General features: G+C 33.3%; 1 protein-coding gene across 3 annotated transcripts in view; it reads left to right on the forward strand.

The window, feature by feature from the left end:
* LOC106138372 (fasciclin-2) overlaps positions 1-20,167 on the forward strand; it is a 92,240-nt gene extending 72,073 nt beyond the window's left edge. The window contains exons 2-16 of one of the 3 annotated variants that reach the window (XM_013339504.2): positions 8,848-9,010; positions 9,263-9,423; positions 9,744-9,868; positions 10,076-10,216; positions 10,376-10,510; positions 10,705-11,012; positions 11,132-11,253; positions 11,431-11,581; positions 11,818-12,010; positions 12,191-12,465; positions 12,574-12,721; positions 12,898-13,090; positions 16,222-16,417; positions 16,639-16,743; positions 17,912-20,167. In XM_013339504.2, the coding sequence (XP_013194958.1) occupies positions 8,848-9,010; positions 9,263-9,423; positions 9,744-9,868; positions 10,076-10,216; positions 10,376-10,510; positions 10,705-11,012; positions 11,132-11,253; positions 11,431-11,581; positions 11,818-12,010; positions 12,191-12,465; positions 12,574-12,721; positions 12,898-13,090; positions 16,222-16,417; positions 16,639-16,743; positions 17,912-18,038 (2,543 nt within the window). In that variant the 3' untranslated portion in view covers positions 18,039-20,167. The remainder of the gene's footprint in view (positions 1-8,847; positions 9,011-9,262; positions 9,424-9,743; positions 9,869-10,075; positions 10,217-10,375; positions 10,511-10,704; positions 11,013-11,131; positions 11,254-11,430; positions 11,582-11,817; positions 12,011-12,190; positions 12,466-12,573; positions 12,722-12,897; positions 13,091-16,221; positions 16,418-16,638; positions 16,744-17,911) is intronic. The other 2 variants (XM_013339505.2, XM_013339506.2) reach the window with 2 other exon arrangements.
* The last annotated feature ends 883 nt before the right edge of the window (positions 20,168-21,050 follow it).

Raw genomic sequence — 21,050 nt, forward strand, 5'->3', positions numbered from 1 at the left:
CCAAGCCCAATAGTTACGGACCATGTCCTTAGCTAGATATATAAACCACTTTATTGCACCATAAGTTGAGTTACCCGGTTAACAGAGTCATGTAAGTATGTAGGTCAGACGAGAGTACTATTGTATAATGACTTAGCTTACTCATTTTAGTGACGTGGTCATAAACGTATTCCAGACACTTCCTAGTAAGGACGCAACAAGAAGAAATACGTGGATGTTGAGTTTGCTTATGGAAACTGAATATTAGCGAAGTTTTCCTGCGAAGCTTCACCAAGTGTCACACCGGAAAATGAATATTTTCGATATTTTATTTTTCGATACAGATACTTCAATCTGATTATTCTGGCACGTTTTTGGGAAAATAACTTTTAGTCACGTACGTCACAAAAACTATTGAATATCAACAACATGTCGATAATTGGTGTGCACCTGACTTCTGGAGTGAAATAACAAACGAGAGGGTTCCCTGGCCATTATAACTGCGAAGGGCTGCATTTGACGAGTGCCGCGAGCGACACCTTGGAAAATTGGATAGGAAATAATAATTGGAAAATTATGAGGGGTCGCCATTTTCCCGCCACATCATCTATTGGTGCCTCCGAGCGTAGAAAAAAGTTTGAATTAAAAATGATTTCCGCTAACTAGTTTCGAAGTGATTTTCATTGCGTGAAACGTGTCTTTACAATTTTTTTATTCTGAAGTTTTTGTAAAACTACAACTCGGTTCATACTTACAAGCTAATGGCTTTAGATGTACTAACAAGTTCAATAATCTCTTCTTAATGTTGGTGAAGCCATAGGTTGAAAAAATAACAAGTTATCGGCAAAAGTACCTATTAATAATTCTGTACAGCTAGTACCAAGAAGTTTGATGACCCTTTTTTTCTTCGTATAAAAGCAACCGCAAGACGAAGTGACGACAGTGTCACATAATTTACACTTAAAATGCTTTAAAGCTAGAAAGATTTATTTGATGTAGTGTTATATTATAACGCGGACGTTTATGAGGTAACACATAGGGCATTGTACAGATTGTTCTCACGATAAAATAGCAAGGGTATGTTCCGGCAATACCAACACGTAACTCAAATTAAGATTTTGTCCGTTTTCTAGATAAGATTAAAATCTCCTTCTCGGGAAACGTTAACAACGCAGTATCGTTATATTTTGACATGAGTGATGAATGTAAAGTAAGGCAGAGTCTAGTTTAATGTGTGCTCTATGCGCATCTTCTTGTCGTTTTCCACTATCTTCTGAATTATACTTTTCTTGCCTTATCTTCCATTCTTTATATGTTGAAGGAAAAAGGTCTGACTTATCTAATAATGGATAGCCGAAACCACTTTGTAGATTTTGTTGTGACTGTCCTCATGATATATGATACTTATAGCACTAGCGCTTCGAATAGCACTATACTATACACTTTTGTTTGTTGTAATAAAACAAACAATCATAGCGTTAGATTTTTCAAACATTGAACATGTAAAAAAGCACCAATTTAGCCATATAATCTAATTTGATTAATGAAAAGTGAAAATTGTGCAAGACATCAGATATCTTTTCATTAATCAAATAAGGAAAGACTAATTTAAACTATTAATAAATTATAGTAATATTACTAACTAATTGTATCCCTTATTTCTATGCATATCAATGTAATAAAAGTTATACAATAGGTCGCAGCATGACATTTCAATCTCACTGTTGTATTACAAGTTACGACAATTTTACGATATTCTATTCCAGGCCCCTCACGCCCGTCACCGTCAAATGCCGATTTTTCCACTTGTCACACTTTCCAATTTTCTCCTGAGGCCCTGGAGATTTCTGAAGGGTTTCTTGAAATAGTAATTTTGGTACTTTTAGTATTTTTGTTAGTAGATAAACAGGCATTCGAGATACTTGTTTAAAAGTTACAAACGTTTCAATTTTCAATACCAGAAGAAATTATTTCACAAGAATTCAAAGCCTTTTTTTATATTTTTTTTTTATTTTCCTTACAGTTCCATACATTTTCTTCTTAAGTTTTTTTTTATTCTTGTTCAAAGTCATTCAGCAGGGGTCGTATTGGAATGAAACTATGAAGAGCACGTATCTTCCCTCAGAGAAGACTAAAGTAAACAGTGCGTGATCGAAGGCAGCCTGATCAGATTTGCGTGTTTGCATGCTTTGTTTGAGTTCAGATTCGGCGATACTTAGATAAAGGCACTTCTGAAACATAGCAATTCGGGGAAATTTATCGTTTTGTCAATATTTTGTAGTGCCTGTAACATGTCGTGTCTGTTGGTAATCCTTTATAGGACAAAATAGTAATACATAGAAGAAAAATATATTGCGATATGAAAACAAACATGTTTAATGGCGGACTAGATCCAAAGTGTCAACCTTAAATAATGGGATGGTAACTTAACCATTTAATATTCAAAATAAATATTTCTCTTTTTCATTTTGATTTGACCGAGGATCAAGTGCGGAATCTCAAGAGGTAAGACGATGATTGTCAATGCTTTTTAGTTACTTTTCAGAATCGGAGTACAAGCTCATTATATGTCACAGTTCTGTATTTTATTAATGTTCTCATGACTTTTCTATTCCCACCGAATATTTATAGTTGTCTGATGTACAAATTTCATATTTTTCTAACAACTTCTCGTTGCTTTTACATTAATATTTTTTGAAGTAACAAAATCGCATCAAAATTAAATGCATGATTTCACAAAACAGATTGCTTTCAAGGGAATGTCGGAGATTTATACTGAAAAGTCACGGCTTACCTTATTGGCAAACATGGCGGGGTGGCCGATAATTAATCTGGCGACGGATGCCGGTCGGAATACGAAAGCGGAAGGCGATGAGATGTGGATCGTAATGAAATATGAGATCATTTGAATTTAGAAGATGTTTGGAACTCTTTTTGTTTACGTTGAAAGTTGTTTAAGAAAATGTTCAGTCCACGAGCGTCGAAAATTGCCTTTCGGAATATACAAACAGAGTTTTCTTCAATTTTAAATCAAGATTTATATTTATATTGTGGGCAATTTGTTTTTAATTATGCAATTTATTAATAGGAGTACCTAGCCGACTAAGTTCATATTTACATTCCGTTGTTCTTATAATTATAAATAATAGCTACGACACCACAATAAAAGTGTGTGAGATCAATAAAATTTAAAATCTTTTGATATAATTAATACCGTTTGGATAAAATTATCGGCTTCACTATAACTGGCCTCCCGACTAGTAGTGCCTGTATAGACACTACGTAGCGTCGCCTACACGCTTGTTACTCAATTAACGATTAGAATCAGTTGATTATACTGCTAGATCATCCTTTGACTATAAAACTGAGGTCATTAGCTGAAAGAATAACCTTCATTGTACATCTACATCAAAGAATAATCTATGTTTGTGTCCTATGAACATGCTTATATTTTTTGACTGTGTGATTGATAAACATATCAACTACAACTAAAACGACACAAAGGATTTGACGTTAATTTTCGAAATGAAGCTAGCTGTAGAACTATCATGCAGCAAAGTCCTAAGCAAAAATAGTTCTAGTTTTAATTTCACAATAATATTCCTGACACTACACCAGATAGTGACAATATTTTAAGAATGTAACATTGCGGTATAGTACGAGTAATGTAAAGTCACAAAAGGCGTTATAAAAGCTGGTGTAATCAAACTTATTTCCACAAAGCCAGCTAAGGAGATGATCTTAAAGTGAGCAATCTCGACCGAGCCGCAGCTCAAAGCAAAACTCCTTGAAAGAATGCCAATTTCATCTAGGTACGTAGACGAAACTCGATATTATTTTTCAACTGATGGTACTATTGCCAATAATAACTTGAACGGTCTTAAATGGAAATGAAATAAACTTTAACAGTTATCCCTTCTGACAGTTAAACACCCAGTGAAGTTTTTCCTTGACCAAATACCATCATCAAACGTAGTTAATTAGGTGGGAAAGAATTAAGTTTTAATGATGAGCATAAAAATCATTGAACTAATTATAAATTAAACTATTATAGCTTTTTAATTATAGTTAAGAATGTATTAATGCTTTTTTACATATATTTCTATTTAGATGTGAAGATAAGTAATCTGTAATCCAAGTTTTTAACTAAGCTCGACTATGTGAAAATGTTTGCATATTTTTCTATAATCGCAGATATTCGATTTCCAAAAATGATATAAAATCAACTTCTAACACACATACTCATTGTCTTCCAAAGCCAAGCTCAAAGAAAACTGATTAGGCGCATCGTTCCAATTTTGTTGTGACATTTTCGTAATGTAACTTGAAGAATTTACAACTTTCGTCGAAGTCAATTAAAGAGTAGAAAACTTTCCAGGGCAAGGTAATAAACAAAACGCGGGGTGAAATGATGTCGGTTTGTTTGCGGGATATAAAGTGAGGAACATCGGGGCTCGGTAGGCATCAACTGGTAATTAATGGTCCGCCAAGGCGGGGGTGAAATCGGATCAATTTGCCAGCTATTCTTTACTTTAAAGACTCCACAAACATTGATTACAGAATCCAGAAGATCTAAAAAAGAATTATTTGCTACACCCTCACCCTTTTCATCGAATTAAAGAAACAATGTTTTGAATTTCAAAATTTATAGGTCCCTTGGGATGCCGTAAATATTCCGAGCAATAAAAGACTCCCTAAATTTCTCTGAATTCAGCACATATTGAGTGGTCTCGACTTTTAAGTATGGGAAGCGCGTTAAAGGTAGCTTCCTTCCCTCCTATTTAGCTATTGTTTTAAGTGGGCTATACTTCGTTACGCCCCTGCACTCAGCGAATTTCAGACATCGCTTTTTATGTTTTTTAGAAGGGCCCTCGGACTAAACTGATAATGACTCCTGGCTCAAGGGGAATTCGGGCATCCCGCCACGGAGTTTAGCAAGGTTTTAACACTGAAAATTTATTGCAATTGTTGTGCTTCTCTTTGCTGGTAATAGCGACGTTAACGGTAATACCAGGAACTCAAACACCTGGCACAAGTAATTAAAGAAAAATACTATATAATATAACACTTTTTGTTAAATTAAAGCACATAGAGCGCGCGTTAGGTAATTGTGCTTTTTTAGGAAGAAAAAGTAAGTTGTGTTTGACTTATTTTTTAAAAATAACTGACTTCAAGTTAAGGTACCTACTACACTTATTTATAATGGATCAAAAAAAAAGGGATTTTCTTCTCACTAAATACCATATTTGTCGTTGTCTGATTCATACAAATGATCCTCAATCTCTATGACTCATGTCTGTTGTAACCTTAAGTAAAATTTGTTTGCTACAACATAAGTCAATGCACGGGTCTGACTGCCCCAGGGGTTTCTGCCGACATCCCCTTTCACGGCATGAACAATCCACAAGAGTAATTTATCTCATTTCCCTCAATTATAGTCTTTTCAGTACAGATAGAGTCACATGTCAAGTGGGGTTGGCTGATTCCATTTAAATATTGTATGTGAAGAAATGGTAATGTGGTTACAAATGATTCTATTGAACGTAATTGTCACTTATTGGGAGAGGAGCACGCAGAGCTTTTCTAAAAGTATATTCATCAATGATTAGTCTTACTATACGCACTTACCAAATCTTTGCACGTAATGAATAACCGATTTATTATACGTAAATCATCGATTTATTGTCATTATTATGTGTAAAGAATAGATTATGTTAATCATAATTAGAAGTAAATAAATATAATATTTCTTCTAGAAATTCACGTGTTTGTTGTTAACGACATGTTTAATACAATTTTGGTTTAACTACGATGTGGATTTCCACTGTTCCAACTGAAGTAACTTTGTTTTTGTTCCGAGCTCTCCACCATCCCCTCGGATGCCTCTGGCGACGCATCCGTATCAAGGGGAAGGTGGGCTTAATTAGGAAATAATGCCTAAGCGATTAATCACAATACCCTACCACGCCGAGGTTGGGTACACATACCATCTTTTGTTCCTTATTGAACTCGCGTGGTCTTGACTCGAGACTGATTTCCAATGGGACGTGCAAGGGTCTCCGGTAGACCTGAAACTGCTACGGTTCGTTTCACATCGCCGTATTTGCGAATTGTCGTAAAAATGTCAAAGGTTACCTATGCATCGAATTCTGGTTGACCGAATCTTTTCCGCGTCGCAAATATTTTATTTCAATCTTGTTTAAAAGGGTGAATACATAAACGTATCTTTTCAACTTCAATTTCTTTGTGCTATCCCATTGCGTGTTATCACACGGGATAAAAGTCTCATAACAAGAGTATTTGGTTATCTCCCAGTTTATTTACTATCGATGTTCTTAGTTCGATTCTTAGCGCGAATAGATATTAAGGTAGACTTAATATTTTCTTTAAACTTTATTGAAATTATTCAATTTTTTTTTGTGATTAGATAAATACAAGCTTGGACTTTACTAAAGATTCGTAGTGTAAAAAATAAGTTTTGTATTAAAGGCCTTCAGTGTTTTGTCGATGTAAGTATATATTTGCAACAGCGTCACTTTGGAAAGCTTGTTACGCATTAAATGAACATAATTGGTAATACAAAACCGCGTGGGGACTCAGAGCCGTTATGAGGCATACAAATTTTCCGCAAACCCTTTAATCCGCCGCTCGCTTATTTCACTTGTCCCCTCGTTGGCACATTCTCCCCGCTCTCCCCAATGCAGTTGATGAAATTTTGGTGATGCCTCCGAGGTACAGACTGTTTGTAAAATTCATGTTAAGCTTTTGATGCGGTACCGTCTTCGTAATACCGTAAAGGTGTACTCTCTTTTACGAATGGGGCTCGAGGGATCTGTGTACTAACATAGTATTACGATACCTGTTCATAATTTATGGCTTTTGTTTTATCTTCGCTTACATTGTTTCGTAACCATTTCATTTTGAAAATATTTATTAGCTTTACAGACCACTTATGTCATATAAACACTTTTAAACTTTTAGATTCAAATGACTTTGTTTCTCGCCATTTTATATTATTATCATTTAAATGTTTAACCAATTTGTTTTACATTTATACACCACTAAAATTTACCAAGTCAATCATCATTCTTCTTGTTATTTTGAACGGTCTTTAGCAACTTTAGAGCACATTGGTTTCCGTATACTTCTAACAGTCTAAACTGAACAAAATCGTATAGGTAAAATTATAGATAACAACGCTTTCTTGAGGGAATTCAATCCAAATTCCCCCAGCCAATTTGCATGGAAGAAGGTCGAGAAACCTATTTTTTAACATATAAAAATTCTGTTCCGCGCGCCCTGGGGACAACCGCTCTCATCATAATATGATATTGTAAATCAAAATAATCCCGACCCAGAAAATATGTGGATTTTCTTCTGCGGTGTAAAATTACGAATTTAGCTAAAAATATGTACTTATCATGTTTTTTATATATTACATTTCGACACCTTCGTTTATTTCAGGGTGAAAACATTGAGAACCACGAATCCCTTACTCAATATACATAGATATATTTCCAAAATAGGATAAAAGGTATCACTTATCGACGTCGCGATAACTTATGTCTAATTATGTCTACTACTTTTATATACAATCTTCAAAATATTGCTTCATAATGTGATGAACGAAGTACTTAGATGATGCACAGAATGTGGTCTTTTTGTAATGTTGTTTTTATATGCAATAAAGGTAATTTCATTCCTCTGTTTGTCTATAATATAATAACTCTGCCTTAAACTTTTCAAAATTTTGCCTTGCAATCTCATAAGGATAAAGAAAATCTCGGTATTGTGGTACCAAAGCCACATACATGCTGTAACGAGCGTGCCCGCATGAATAGACCGACAACACTTGAGTTGTCGCGCCGAGAGATAATGTTCATCTTGTGTAGATAGACTGAAAGGTTTCTTTTTTCCCAACTTTGAAAATGAGAGATTCCTTACTAAACGTGTTCGTTCAGTTATTAATTGTGTGCAACTTGTCAAAAAAATGATTTTTCTAGAATAACTTTATCAATGTTTCGTTCATTTGAGTCAAAATTTTGACAACTTTGACAAATTGGTTGGTTACAAACTGGCACTATTTTATTTAATTAACAGATATTTTTTATTGTGTTCGATTTTATACATCTGTGTACTATAATAATATGTACATAAAGCTAGTTTATTCTTTAACATGAAAAATTTCTTACAAAATGTATTGACACAATAATACAACTAATTACTAGTAGCTTGAAATGGGCAGTAAACGGTAGAACAAGCACGTTAATAAATACCGTCGTGTCACGTGCCACTGAATAAATTGCGGTAAACTAATTAAAGGCCGAGGCGGGAATGTCGAGGCCTTTGTTTTAAACCCCTTTAATGATCAAAGTAGTTCTTACAGAAACAGTCTTAGATACTACTAAGTGCACATTATAGAATAAGAAAGTGGATTTGTTGTTGGTATTCCCATCACCTTTTCTGATCGAAAGATAAGAAATGTATATCATTTATTACACAATTAATATAACAAAAATGTCAATCTGTACACTTATACCAAGGTGATGTAAGTACAAAAGGCAGCCTAATCGCATTATGCAATCTCTAGATGACATTTTCATTTCTTTTAGTTTAAAATGACTATTGAGCTTAAAAGCTGCAATCAAAATCATTTATACTTTTTACATGTACTTGTTTAAAAAAATTATAAAAGGCTTTTAGACTTTCCTTATATTATGAAGATGTTAAATAGACCTTAAATCATGTTATTATCATTATTTTTTACGAAGTTCTCATAACTTACCAAGTTTCTACTGTAAGCGGGTATTTAAAAATATCGTTGATGTTTATGATGTTAAGTAGTTAATCTGTTTTTTCTTGTTTCAGGATGCGCAGCACAGAACCTTCGAATATTTCCTATGCAGAAGGTGCAAACTGTGGCTATCGGGAAATCTGTAGTGCTGACTTGTCAGGTAGATGGCACAGATCCGGCACTTAGCACGCAGCCACAGTGGAAAGACCCTAAGGGACTGGTTATCAATGAGGCATCGTAAGTAATCAAAACCACTTTATTGTATCTTTTCTTAGTTTTAGTTGTCTTGGTTTTTCCAAAATTTTAATTCTGCCCGCTCTTTCGAGAAAGAGGCGTAAACGTACATAACGTTTGAATTAAGCAGATATCTGAAAACCTTAAATTTTAATGTGCTTACAGACAGGTTGCAAAAAGATTATGTAAGAGATCATGTTTTATTTTGTGACAATGTTAACAGTCATATTAACAGTCCAATATACATTTAAACAGGCCCGGAACTAGGCCAGAGATCTACACGGAGTCGATGCCAGCGAGACAGCAGCAACTGCTGTACATCTCCTCCATCACGCCAGCGATGGCCGGCAACTACACCTGCGTCTCCAGCTATACCAACATCGCTCTCAGCGCCAGCGTCATTTTGGAAACTTACGGTACCTACATTAAAACATTTCAAAAGTAAAATGAAAAGAAATATTTAACTTTATCCCGATCTCACATCTGTTCCAAAAGTTCCCGCAATACTGGTATTGCCTCGCTACCTAAATTATCTATTTATAATAACATAGAATGTTGCGTGTTTTCTCATGGGCAGAAAATTTTCAACAGAAAAGAGATTATGCTCGTACAAAGATTTTGCATTCTGAAGATAATGTTACTAAATCATATTTGACCTTTGTATGGAAAATCCAAAATGCAGCCTGTGAATTCTTGGTCACATTCGGAATCCGGACTCATAATAATTCATTTTCAGTCGCTATCACTTGGACCAACGCCAACGAGAACCAGTTTGCGACAAAAGGAAAGGATTTCAAAGTAATGTGCGAAGTAACCGCCGAACCCTCCCCGTCTATAGATTGGTTCAAAGAGGGAACTCCTGTAAGTTAAAGTTTTTGTTTTACTTCAGATATTTATATCATCACTCTACAAAACTTCAAATACTCGTATTATCAAGTTTTATTCAATTTAAATTGAAATTTGTTGACATAGTTTATTCGTTACAATAAATTGTGTATCAAACCAAATCACGGTCAAAATTTGAATAATGCTTTCTTCACTTCAATGTATTCTTGTTTTTTGTTTCAGATTTCAACTGATGACAGATATGTAATTCATACAAACGGCCTACAAATCAAAAACGTTCAGGAAAGCGATGATGGCACTTACACATGCCGAGCGGTCGTCATCAAAACTGGTGAACTCGCTGAGAGACACATCAAACTTGAGGTAAAATAACAAGCACTTGTTAAAAAAATATAATTAGGAGTATCGACATAAATATCCATGTAAAATGGATCAGAATTAACTTAATCTCTTACAACTACTACTATGTAATTTCACGTCAATCAATGTGATCGTTTATATTATACTATTTTTGTCTCCTAGGTCTATACTGCACCAGAAATGGAAGATCGCGATCCACGAGTAGTATTAAAGGAAGGCGAATCAGCTTCTATCAGTTGCAAAGCGAGAGGGAAACCTCCACCAACATATACTTGGATTAAGGCCAGTACTCGAGAGGTAATTATTTTTAAATAATTTCAATAATTTATGTTATAGAAGTTATTAAAGTATGTGACGAAGTTTAATAATGACTGAAGATGACATTTTTTAAGTCTTGTTCTACTTATGCTCATGACATCTTGCTTTTGTATAACCTAGCTTGACAAAGTCTCTATTCTTCAAATAATATACGGTACCTTTTGAAATTTTAGAATTTGGCGTCAACGTCAAGGTTCAGCGTGAATGAAATTAAAGGTCTTCTAACATTCGACCGCGTCGAAGCTGGTGACTACGGAAAGTACATTTGTAGTGCCGTCAACCAAGCGGGTCAGAACGAGACAGAAATAGAAGTAGAGGTTCTTGTCCCTCCTAAAATCTTCGAGTTCTTCAACATCACTGCTCCTGAAAAGTCGGAAACGAGATTAGAGTGTAAGGCGACAGGAAGACCGGCGCCAAGATTGAGTTTCAGGAAGCTTTCTAATCAAGATAGGTTCTTAAGTGGAGCTAATGATGATGGAAGGTAACTAAAAATTAATTTTTCTGTACATTGAATATATAAGACGCAAGAAAGCTCTTTAAAGTCTTCCTAATTTTTGTCTGTCAATGTATAGAGTTATTTAAAAAGTCGATTTTTTACAGAATCACAGTTGAAACAAGCAGTCGACAAACTGGAGATCAGATGCAATCAAGTGCAGTTATCACCATATCCAATCTGAATAGGACAGATGATGGCTTGTATGAGTGTATCGCTGAAAATGACGGTAAGATAATACAAAAAAAGGCAAACATTTATAACTGCAACTTAGGTTTATCATAAGCATACTTAGCTTATTTTTTAAATAATTGCTCGAACTTTAAATATATTTAAATTCTAAATGGCCTCAACATCTAAGTTGTTCCTTGGAAAGCGGAAGAATTAATTATTTTACCCTATCTAGGAGGTGAAGCTAGAAAGAATGGACATCTGACGGTACAATTCCAACCGACATTCGAAAACATGCCAAATTCACCGATATGGAGTTGGAACGGTCTGCCTGTGAACATAAGCTGTGTCGCTGAAAGTATTCCGAATGCAACCATCAAATGGAGGTATATATTTTATTTACAGACAGAATCAGTTTGTACACTGGTAAAAAATATAAATATATAGTAGTATTAGTATTTGATTTCAAGCAAGCTTTTATTTAAAGTTTCGCTGACGTGACGCTTTCAATTCCAATGCACAGCCAAAACTACTTATTGCACTAATAGTAGATACAATGGATTGTCATTACTTACAGTTCTGTTTTGTGCCTTATATATATTTTATGATTATTATTTTACAGGTTCCTTGACAGAGATTTAGTGGAGTCACCTCAAGTCAAAATTTATGGTTCAGGTCCTTACAGTTATGTCACCATTCAGCCCACAGACCGAGCTCTCTATGGTGTCTATAAATGCATTGCTACTAACACACTCGGTGAAGCTGAACACATTATTCAGCTTAGAGAAGCTTTTCCTCCACGGCAAATTGATCAGGTTTGTATGAAGTTTTGAGATTTTAAAAGAATCATTATTGCACTAAAACTTTTCATGTCCTTAATTATACCCAGCATGAGACTCACCTAGATCAGATTTCATTATTTAACATTTATATCTCACAAAAAAACCTAATGTGTCTGTATTTATTTTAATATTTTATTTCTGATATATTATTAGGTACGGCAAGAAACAATAACTGCTACTTCTGTATCTTTTAATATCATTGGACCGGCAGAAGATATGGGCCCACCGATCCTAGCATATACTGCCCAATACAAGGAAAATACTAATTTTGATTGGAATCTTGCAATGAATAGAACATGGTCTGTGAACTCCCCATATATTGTGGAAAATTTGAGACCTATGTTTACTTACGACTTTAGATTCGCTGCAGTTAATCAGGTTGGGGCTGGAGTTTGGGGAGCTCCTTTGACTGTCATTATGCCTAGGAGGTAAGAATAATTACATAGAAAACTCTCCACTTTCTTCTACATATGTCGATTCAATGAATTTATTAGGTGTGAGTATTTTTAAAATAACCTTTATCAATATATTTTTAGATCAGCACCTGAACAGCCTAAATGGAGAGAGAATATCAGTTCAGAATCTCTTATTCGGGGCATGTATGCCGACAAGTACGAACTGAAATGGAAAGTACCTGCTAACAATGGTGAACCCATCGATATGTATGAAATCAGTTACTGCCCTGTAAGTGTAACTTAATTGAAAAAAATCAATACCATAATTAATTTAATTTTTTTTTTCTTTACCTTATTTCCTTTTTTATTTTACCATCCTTCGTTTGTGTCGATGCACATTGTTTTTTTTTTGTATAAAGTAGCCATTGTTTAACTTATAAACCGTAATGAATGTAACTTTTTCAGGTCTTAAAAGTTAGCGGAGAATGGAGAGTCGCTTCTGAATCTCAATGTGTGGTGGAAAAACTAACCTCTTTCGAAGATATTAGCTACGAAGTGAGGGGACTCATGCCCGATACCCGCTATCGTATCTCAGTCAGGGCTCACAACATTCTCGGGTACTCCATACCAGCGCAGTTGTACGTCCATACCGCTCTTGGTGAGTACAATCAAGAAAGCAATGACGTCCCATTACGCGCTGGTTTTTACGACATATACACCGCGCCAGACCCATTGTCTACCTCTGCGGCAACTATCACCACTTACTGTTTGAGTTTCATCATCCTTGAATTTCTGTATTTATGTTTGTGAAGTTACACTTTTTTTTTACTAGTAGCTTTTCTAATTTCAACATTTCTCAGTGCAGTGTGTGCATCGTTAGTTTTTAGTCCATCATCATTTTTTTCATCTTTGCTTCTTTATGTAAGTACAATTTAGTTTTAGAATATCAGTTAACCAGTTATTTCGCATTTCAATTTTCTTTATAACTTATGTAATGTCGATATCTTCTTTCCTTAATTGTCATTGTTCATCATGCTTGTAGAAGAAAGTACATTATGTCATTTGTGGTATAAATTTTAAAGAGTGTGCAGACTGTCGTCTAACTATTTGTATTGTAAAATTTGCATTTACTTTTAGAGTTTGCTTTTTATAATTTAGATTTTAGTCGTCATTATATTTTGTTAGTGTTAATTTATTATTGATGGTAAGTTATTTCAATTTTAGTTATACTATCATTTCTTTTAAAATTTTTGAGCCAGGAAATTTAATATGTTTTGACTTATCGGTATTTATTAATTAAAATTATGTGTATTTATCAATACAATATTTTCTAGGTAATCCAAATGGAAGCGCAACCCATTTCACATGGACTCTTATAATACTGGATATACTTGCAACGATAGTAGCTATATTTTACTTTAAATAAGCACTAGTGAGATACTAGATATTATGGGTTTTAAACTTAAAAGACGTGAGACGACTGTTGTTATGTTAGAAATAATACTTGTGATAAAAAAAATATTATTAAGAATTTTGTTGATTCTACATCACACTATAATTTCTTATCAGATTTTTTAAGGGAATATAAACCTTTTCATCGAATTTAATTCGTAATTTAAGGGTTTTATGAAATTCACAGTATATAATTAAATGTTTTGATGGATATAATAATTTTATTAAGGTAGCTCATAAATAGATAGTTACAAGGCTAATAAGTTAACACTGCCAAAATATAATATAAATAGTTATCTCAAAGCCAAACCGATCGGCTTAGATAATGACATTAGTCATTAAGGATTTTCAAAAATGTGTAAGGTTTTTTGATGCGTATTTTAGCTTTTTGATATAGTTAACTTAATTTTAGAATAACTTCAAAAAGTATCTCGTCCAACTAAAAGATTGTATACATCAGATCATGTTAGTAAGAATACGCAATTTTGAAATATTAATTAGGGTAATCATTTGCAATATACGGTTTCAGATATTATTCCTATTTTTTCCAAAGAATGCAGCTCAATAATTAAAAACGAAATCGTACTATGCAAATGATATGAAAAATTTATTGTAAATACTTTGAAAGGAGATCAAAAACGAGAAGGGATTTAAGTATAATGTGAGATCACGTATGAAAAATCGACCAATGTGAAAAAGAAAATAAATGTTTAAAAAATTTAAGTCTGTTTCTGGTATTGAATCCTGGAAAATGAATGAAGTACCTAAAATGATGTGTTTTGTTCATTTTATCTCTTACCTCTTCCAAACTAGACATTAGTTATGAACCTGTACCTTTCCGTTATAAAAAAACGAGCTGACAAATTTATTAAAAAATTGAAAAGAAAGCTGTCAAGATGCCAATCAAGACATCAGTAATTCCCTTACATTGTTACCTTCCACGTTACGAGTCATTTGTGTCGCCCTCACAAGAGATTGGTAAATATATTTTGTATTAATAATCTATATCCATTAATAAATTCGCTGCATAGTTTCCTTTAGAATGATCTTATTAACTTTTGCATGACATGACCGTATTTGTTCACCTTTTCAAAACAGCGGTAATTTCACAATTCCCACTAAGCATGGTCGGTATTAACCAAATGTTCAGAGATTCTTAAATTTAAATAACCATTTAGTATTGGTCATAGATGTTTTCTTTATTTATTTATTCGTGTCCCTAGTTGTTTCCCGATTTATTTCATCCAAGCATGTAATATCTTGGAATTCAGAACAGCCGTTACCGGTTCAAATTATGATGCTTAATTTTCAGAACTATTTGTAATCTTTTCGTGCTTCTTTTATCTGGTAGGTCCTATATAGGTTTTAATGTAGTGATTAACTACTTGATGTACTGAGATGTTATTTGAAATGTGGCTTTTCAGTTTGGAATTTAAAATGTCATCAATATCAAATGTCATTTGCTTTCCTCAAATGTTAAGATCTAGTTTGTTATTTGTACAAGTTTGTATAACAATTCTTGTCATACCATCAAATTAAACATAAATAACTGCCATAACTTCAAATAACTTAATAAACTTATATTTTGAAATTCAAGATTCTGGTTCACGATATATTACTTATCTAATGGTGTTGGATATTATGAATTTTATCTGGTCTTTAGTATATGTAATCAAGGAAAAGTTGTAAGGAGACGAAATAAGTTCTCCGTACCGCTTTAAATAAATCAAAAATTTTGTTATGGGGTTTGAACATTTATTTTTGCGTTGGACAATGTTACTTGGAATGTTTGCATCTTGACAACTTTTTTTACTCCTTACTTTAAGATTTATAATTTACTATGCATTATCTCCATCTTTCATTTCATCAGTGTCATTTCTTCATTTCATTCAAACCCCATTTCATTTTAGAGGAGAGCTTTCTACACACATCAACATGTTTACGACGTTGTCTTAGACAATATTCAATGCGAATTGGTGATTGGGTGCACGTGTTCTTGAATTGAAAGCACTCTCTAATTATCACCATCACTTGATTGTAATGAATGTCAATATTAACTTCTACGAACTCTTTATCTTTCTATAGCATAAATTACTGCTACCCTGCACAAATCTTAAAAGATATGCATTTATTACAATCACCGCCATGTCATCTAATTTCTTTAGCTTTTATGACATGATGCATACAACTAACAAAATCAAGAGCAGTAGACATTTTAGCATTTCATTTTAAAATAAATAGATTGTATTACTTTAGTGATAGAGTACTGTGCTTCTTCTACTGCTCTTTAATTTTTAATTATTGATTCGATATATGAAATAACATAATTTTTCACAGGAGTACAAACTTCAGGATTCGCTCCACCTCAACTCCTATCGAGCGGTGCCATCATAGGAATTGCCTTAACTGGTGTATTCATCTGCTTGCTCATAGTAGACTTGCTCCTGTTATGCTTCAGGCGTCAGGGCGTCATTGCCACGATTTGTGGTAAAAGGTCTAAGAAACACGAAGAGGATGAAGCAAAACTTGGCAGGTAAAAATGCATTTTATTATCTCTAAAATATAAAAATTCAATATTGATGACGTGAATAACATTTAACCTAATGTCACTTGAATATTTAGCACAGATATCATCGACTTTGTTTTCTTCTTTTTTTTTTTGTAATCCATGCATTTGTGTTGTCGTCCAGTCCTTCCCTTTAGAGTTCCTATATTTAAGTGTTAGTGTCGATGAGAGATGTTTCTGCCCGCTAGTCTGTACGGTTGGCGCTTCCCGCTCCCTTATTGCAGCACGAAGCCGCGCGCGCCGCCTTCCCCCGCGCCCCTGCCGCCACCCGTGAAGCTCGTGCCAACACCAACGTAAGGCATACAGACCTTGAGGTTGAGATTGCCTGCATGCTTGTTTGTGCGGTTGCTACGCCTTCGTAAGAAGATTTATTTAAAAATGCAGCATCCTTTTCAGTTCCAAGTTCGACTGAATTTGTAAATACACAGTAGGAAACGGGCGTAAGCTTCGCAATTTGCCTTTGTGTATATATAGCTAGATGAATAGTTTGTTTTTGAGATTGGCAAAATATTTGCTTTATTGTAAAAAATACGAGTAACTTTCTTAGTTTGACACACGTAATTGTTTTAATAGCGATATCTAAATGGTATCAAATATTAATAATCTGTAAGTTCAATAGACGCACGGGTGTTAGTTCTGTTTTACTATTTTATACATTCTTACTTGATTTTCAGTTCTTGTCCGGAACATCTCTTACGACAGTAATAAAAAAATATTTTAAATATTATTTTTATCCTAAGTCCTTTTTACGGTTTGTTCTTAATATATGCATTATGAATTTCATTATATTTTGCACAACAATATCTAATTGTTAAATTTTTTCTCCACGCTGCCTCCCTTCGGTAACACGTAGTTATGTTCCAACTACACCTGTGTAAGAAAGTTTTTTTAATCACCATTTACTAACATTTTGCGTGAAACATTTGATTACTCGTCTTTCATCCGCTTTATATTGTGCATTATGAAATGCTTTTTCATGTAAATAGTGATTCTCTTTACCTATTATTGATTTTTTGTTAGCATTGTTTTTGCATTTACCATTAAATGTACAGTCAACTACCTACATGATTTGTTCATACATCTTAAAATCATACGGATCTGGTTTCTCTGCGGTTGACTGTTTTATTTGATTTTTTTTTTCTTGTTAGAACTTACGTTATCGTTATATAGAAATTGTAGTTTAGTAAATATGGTGTTTGAAAGTGTAAATATTTGCTGTACATATTTGCCATTCGTTTTTCACTGCAGTCTACAGCATTAAACAGTCAAACTAACAGATCAGAAAATTATAAAATATATTTAATTATTAAAAAGGTTTTCATAAAGATCAAAACGCCACCGGTGCGAAAATCTCTATGATAACGGTGACTGATAACAATACCATAATATGACAGTTTGACTTTTATCTGTTGACTGTACTGTGTATAAGTGATGTATTAACGTCTTGTCATCTCCTTCTAGGGATGAAAAGGAGCCTTTGAGAGACGGGGACGATGCTATCAAGAGAAATTCTTCGGTAGAATTCGATGGACACCGCGTTTATGCCACGAGCGGAGGAACTATTATAGGCAAAAATTCTGCGGTATAAGATGGATCAAAAGGAAAAGCTTAGGGAAGACACGCTCTCATTTTAGAAATAATCAATGGAGACATGACAAATGACAAAAATGTTAAACATCAGTCCAGTAGTTAATGAAGGTATGGGCTTAATTTGGAAACAGGGCAGGGATAACAGAACAATTTTGGATCAGATTTGTTACAGGTATCAATATTTGTTTGTACTTTTGTAAGATTAACTCAAACTATATGTACTTTCTTTAGTCTTGCAAATAGATTAATATGGACTGATGAATCTCGACCTGTTTTGTACTAATAAGACTTGTATCCGAATGTGTCTTTTATAGCTTATGTGTGTGTGGATGGCGCGACCAGTATTTTAAACTGCCAAAAGAAGAATGATGTAACTATGTAGTACTTTATCAGCTTTACTTACTGTTGTTAGTTTTATTTAATTATCATATTTCTTAAGATTTGTATTTTGAATAGGGGCTAAATGAAATATATAAGATTACTTGTAAGTAATTAAATATAATCTTGAAATACAAAAAAAATAAAAGATTAATAGTTATGTTTTTAATTTATTGTAGTATACACGCTGGCCGTGTGAATGAGTCTCAATTCAAAGACGTACATTTATAAAAAAAATAATAATTAAAAACATATTTCCTGTACCCCCTATTGAAACTTACAATTTAAGCGCTTCTTGAATTTTATGGGTATCGCATTAATATTACTTAATAGTTTTAAGATATACAAATGTATTATTGCTAGCTTCGAGAGGTACAAAATGTGCCTTCAAATGAATGTACCTACTTCTAATGAGGGTATATAGGATAAGGTTTTTGTATATACATATATAATAGTTATTCCTATTCACGCTCATGTCACAATAACCAATTAGATTTACCACCACGATGATATAAAATACAATAATCATAAAAAAGTTTTGATACTACAGATTTATTATAGGTACTCAATCGCTCATGTTAAGTGATCGAGTTTTAGATATATTTAGTTAGACTTGAAACTTTAAATATTTTATTCTTATACACCGACCGCAATTTTATAGTTATTTCAAAAAGATCCATCTTTAGTTTAGATTTGTCACATTTAGGATAATATTCGTTATATAGTATCCATTATGCTTAGGGTCTGTAAATAGTATATTAGGGCTTTGTAAATATTAATTTTCACTGAAATAAAATATTATGTGTTTCGCCCGGGATCTTGTCATCTTCATTGACATAAATAATATTTCTTTACTCGTTCTGAAAACGGCAAAAAAGAATAGATTTTCTAAGTTTCCACGTCAAGTATACCTATGAATTTGCTGACTTTTTGTACTTATATTCACGACTATATTTCTTCTCATTATTATACTTTTATATGTTGTTATTTGTAAGTAAAACATAAATTACTTGCTGCTCTAAATGAGTAGTATAAGGTAAATTATTTCATAATTCGACATACATTATGATGTAACCGATTAGTTTAATAATCTGAATGTGTAATGTATGCAGAAGTCAAACGAAACGTTTCTATGAAATATGTTATATAAATAATCTGCTTCATTTCATGCTATATAAAGGAAAAAAAAACCTATTATACATTTACCGCATAAATTCATTTTGAAACTGCTTCCTAAAACGACTTAATGAGGTATTTAAATTTCTAAGAATTCCATGAGGAGTAATTCTACAATTAAGCTGTTTTATGAATCTGACAGTCAGTAAATTAGGTTTTAGGGACCGATATGTTTAGGACTTACCCTATATTTTATTGAAATATAAGCCATTACTGATTTAAATGCCTATTGTTATTTATTTTTAAACATAATTCGTCAATAGATTAGTTAATTTGAGTGTAGCACCTGGGACATATTTTTGTAAATGATTGAGTGAACAGATCATTTTTTTTTATATATTTAAATAAGTATCATATTTTTTGTACCATGTTTTTATTATTATTCAGTTTTTTTAAATCCATCATGAGTTGGACCAGTGTATTTACGTTTACACATGCACAAAACACGCCCATGTAGCGACGAGGCTTCTGATCTTGATGTGAACGCTTGTGTTGTGGCATGTATTGTGTCAATATACGATGTTGGAGGAATATAACAGCGCATTTTTTACAAAATAAATGTCTCGGAAAATATTATTTTGTTTTATTTTCATCTTCTTTTGTCTAGTCGTAATTTTGCTTCTTTTTACACTACAACCGAGGTGTTCAAATTACACATTTTTGTGTCCTGAAATCACTTAATGGCAAATTACCTGGGAGTTAAAAATCAACACATAAATACACCAAGTTTATAAAAGTTTAGTTTATTTTTTTAGTGCATTTGCTATTTTTTATTGCTATTTGCTTCACGCATACAAATGGCAATTGTTTTTATATTTTTTTTATAACGGAAATAAGAAAACGGAATAGGGTGTTGTTATTGTAACACAGTTAAACATTAATTTGATTTTTATTTACAAAATATTTAGAATTCACGCATCATTAATTACAATTTGATCGCCAAATGAACATAAATAGTGACGCCCAAAAAATTTGTCGACAAAGACTTGATTTATATTCGATGTATAACAAATGCAAGTTATGCTTTTTAGTAGTCATTCTTATTACAATGTAATCTTTTGTAGGGGATGCGCTGAACAGACGGGGCCCGCAGTTTTGTGAACAATAGAGCAAATGTTGTGCAACAACACTTACTAACTTATTAGAACTAGGGGTGTAGTGTTGTAAATCTTGATATATTTTATCGATGTTTCAATATTTGGAAAACCCCTTCTTTAGCATTCAGTCTTATGTCTTTATTATATTAGTCACCTGTTGACAACTGTTACACTTGCTAATCAAATCATAGTTCATTATTTGTAGCGTTGACGTTAAAAATTAAGCAACATTCTATAGTCAGTTATCGCATGAATCAACGCCGATCCCAGGCGACTATGTCTATATCGAAATTAGAGTATGTTAGTTAACACAGTCAGCTCCGAATAGTACGTACACACAGAATTGTGTCCATTTGAAC

Source organism: Amyelois transitella, chromosome 15 (genome assembly GCF_032362555.1).
Source record: "Amyelois transitella isolate CPQ chromosome 15, ilAmyTran1.1, whole genome shotgun sequence".
Lineage (NCBI taxonomy): Eukaryota > Metazoa > Arthropoda > Insecta > Lepidoptera > Pyralidae > Amyelois > Amyelois transitella.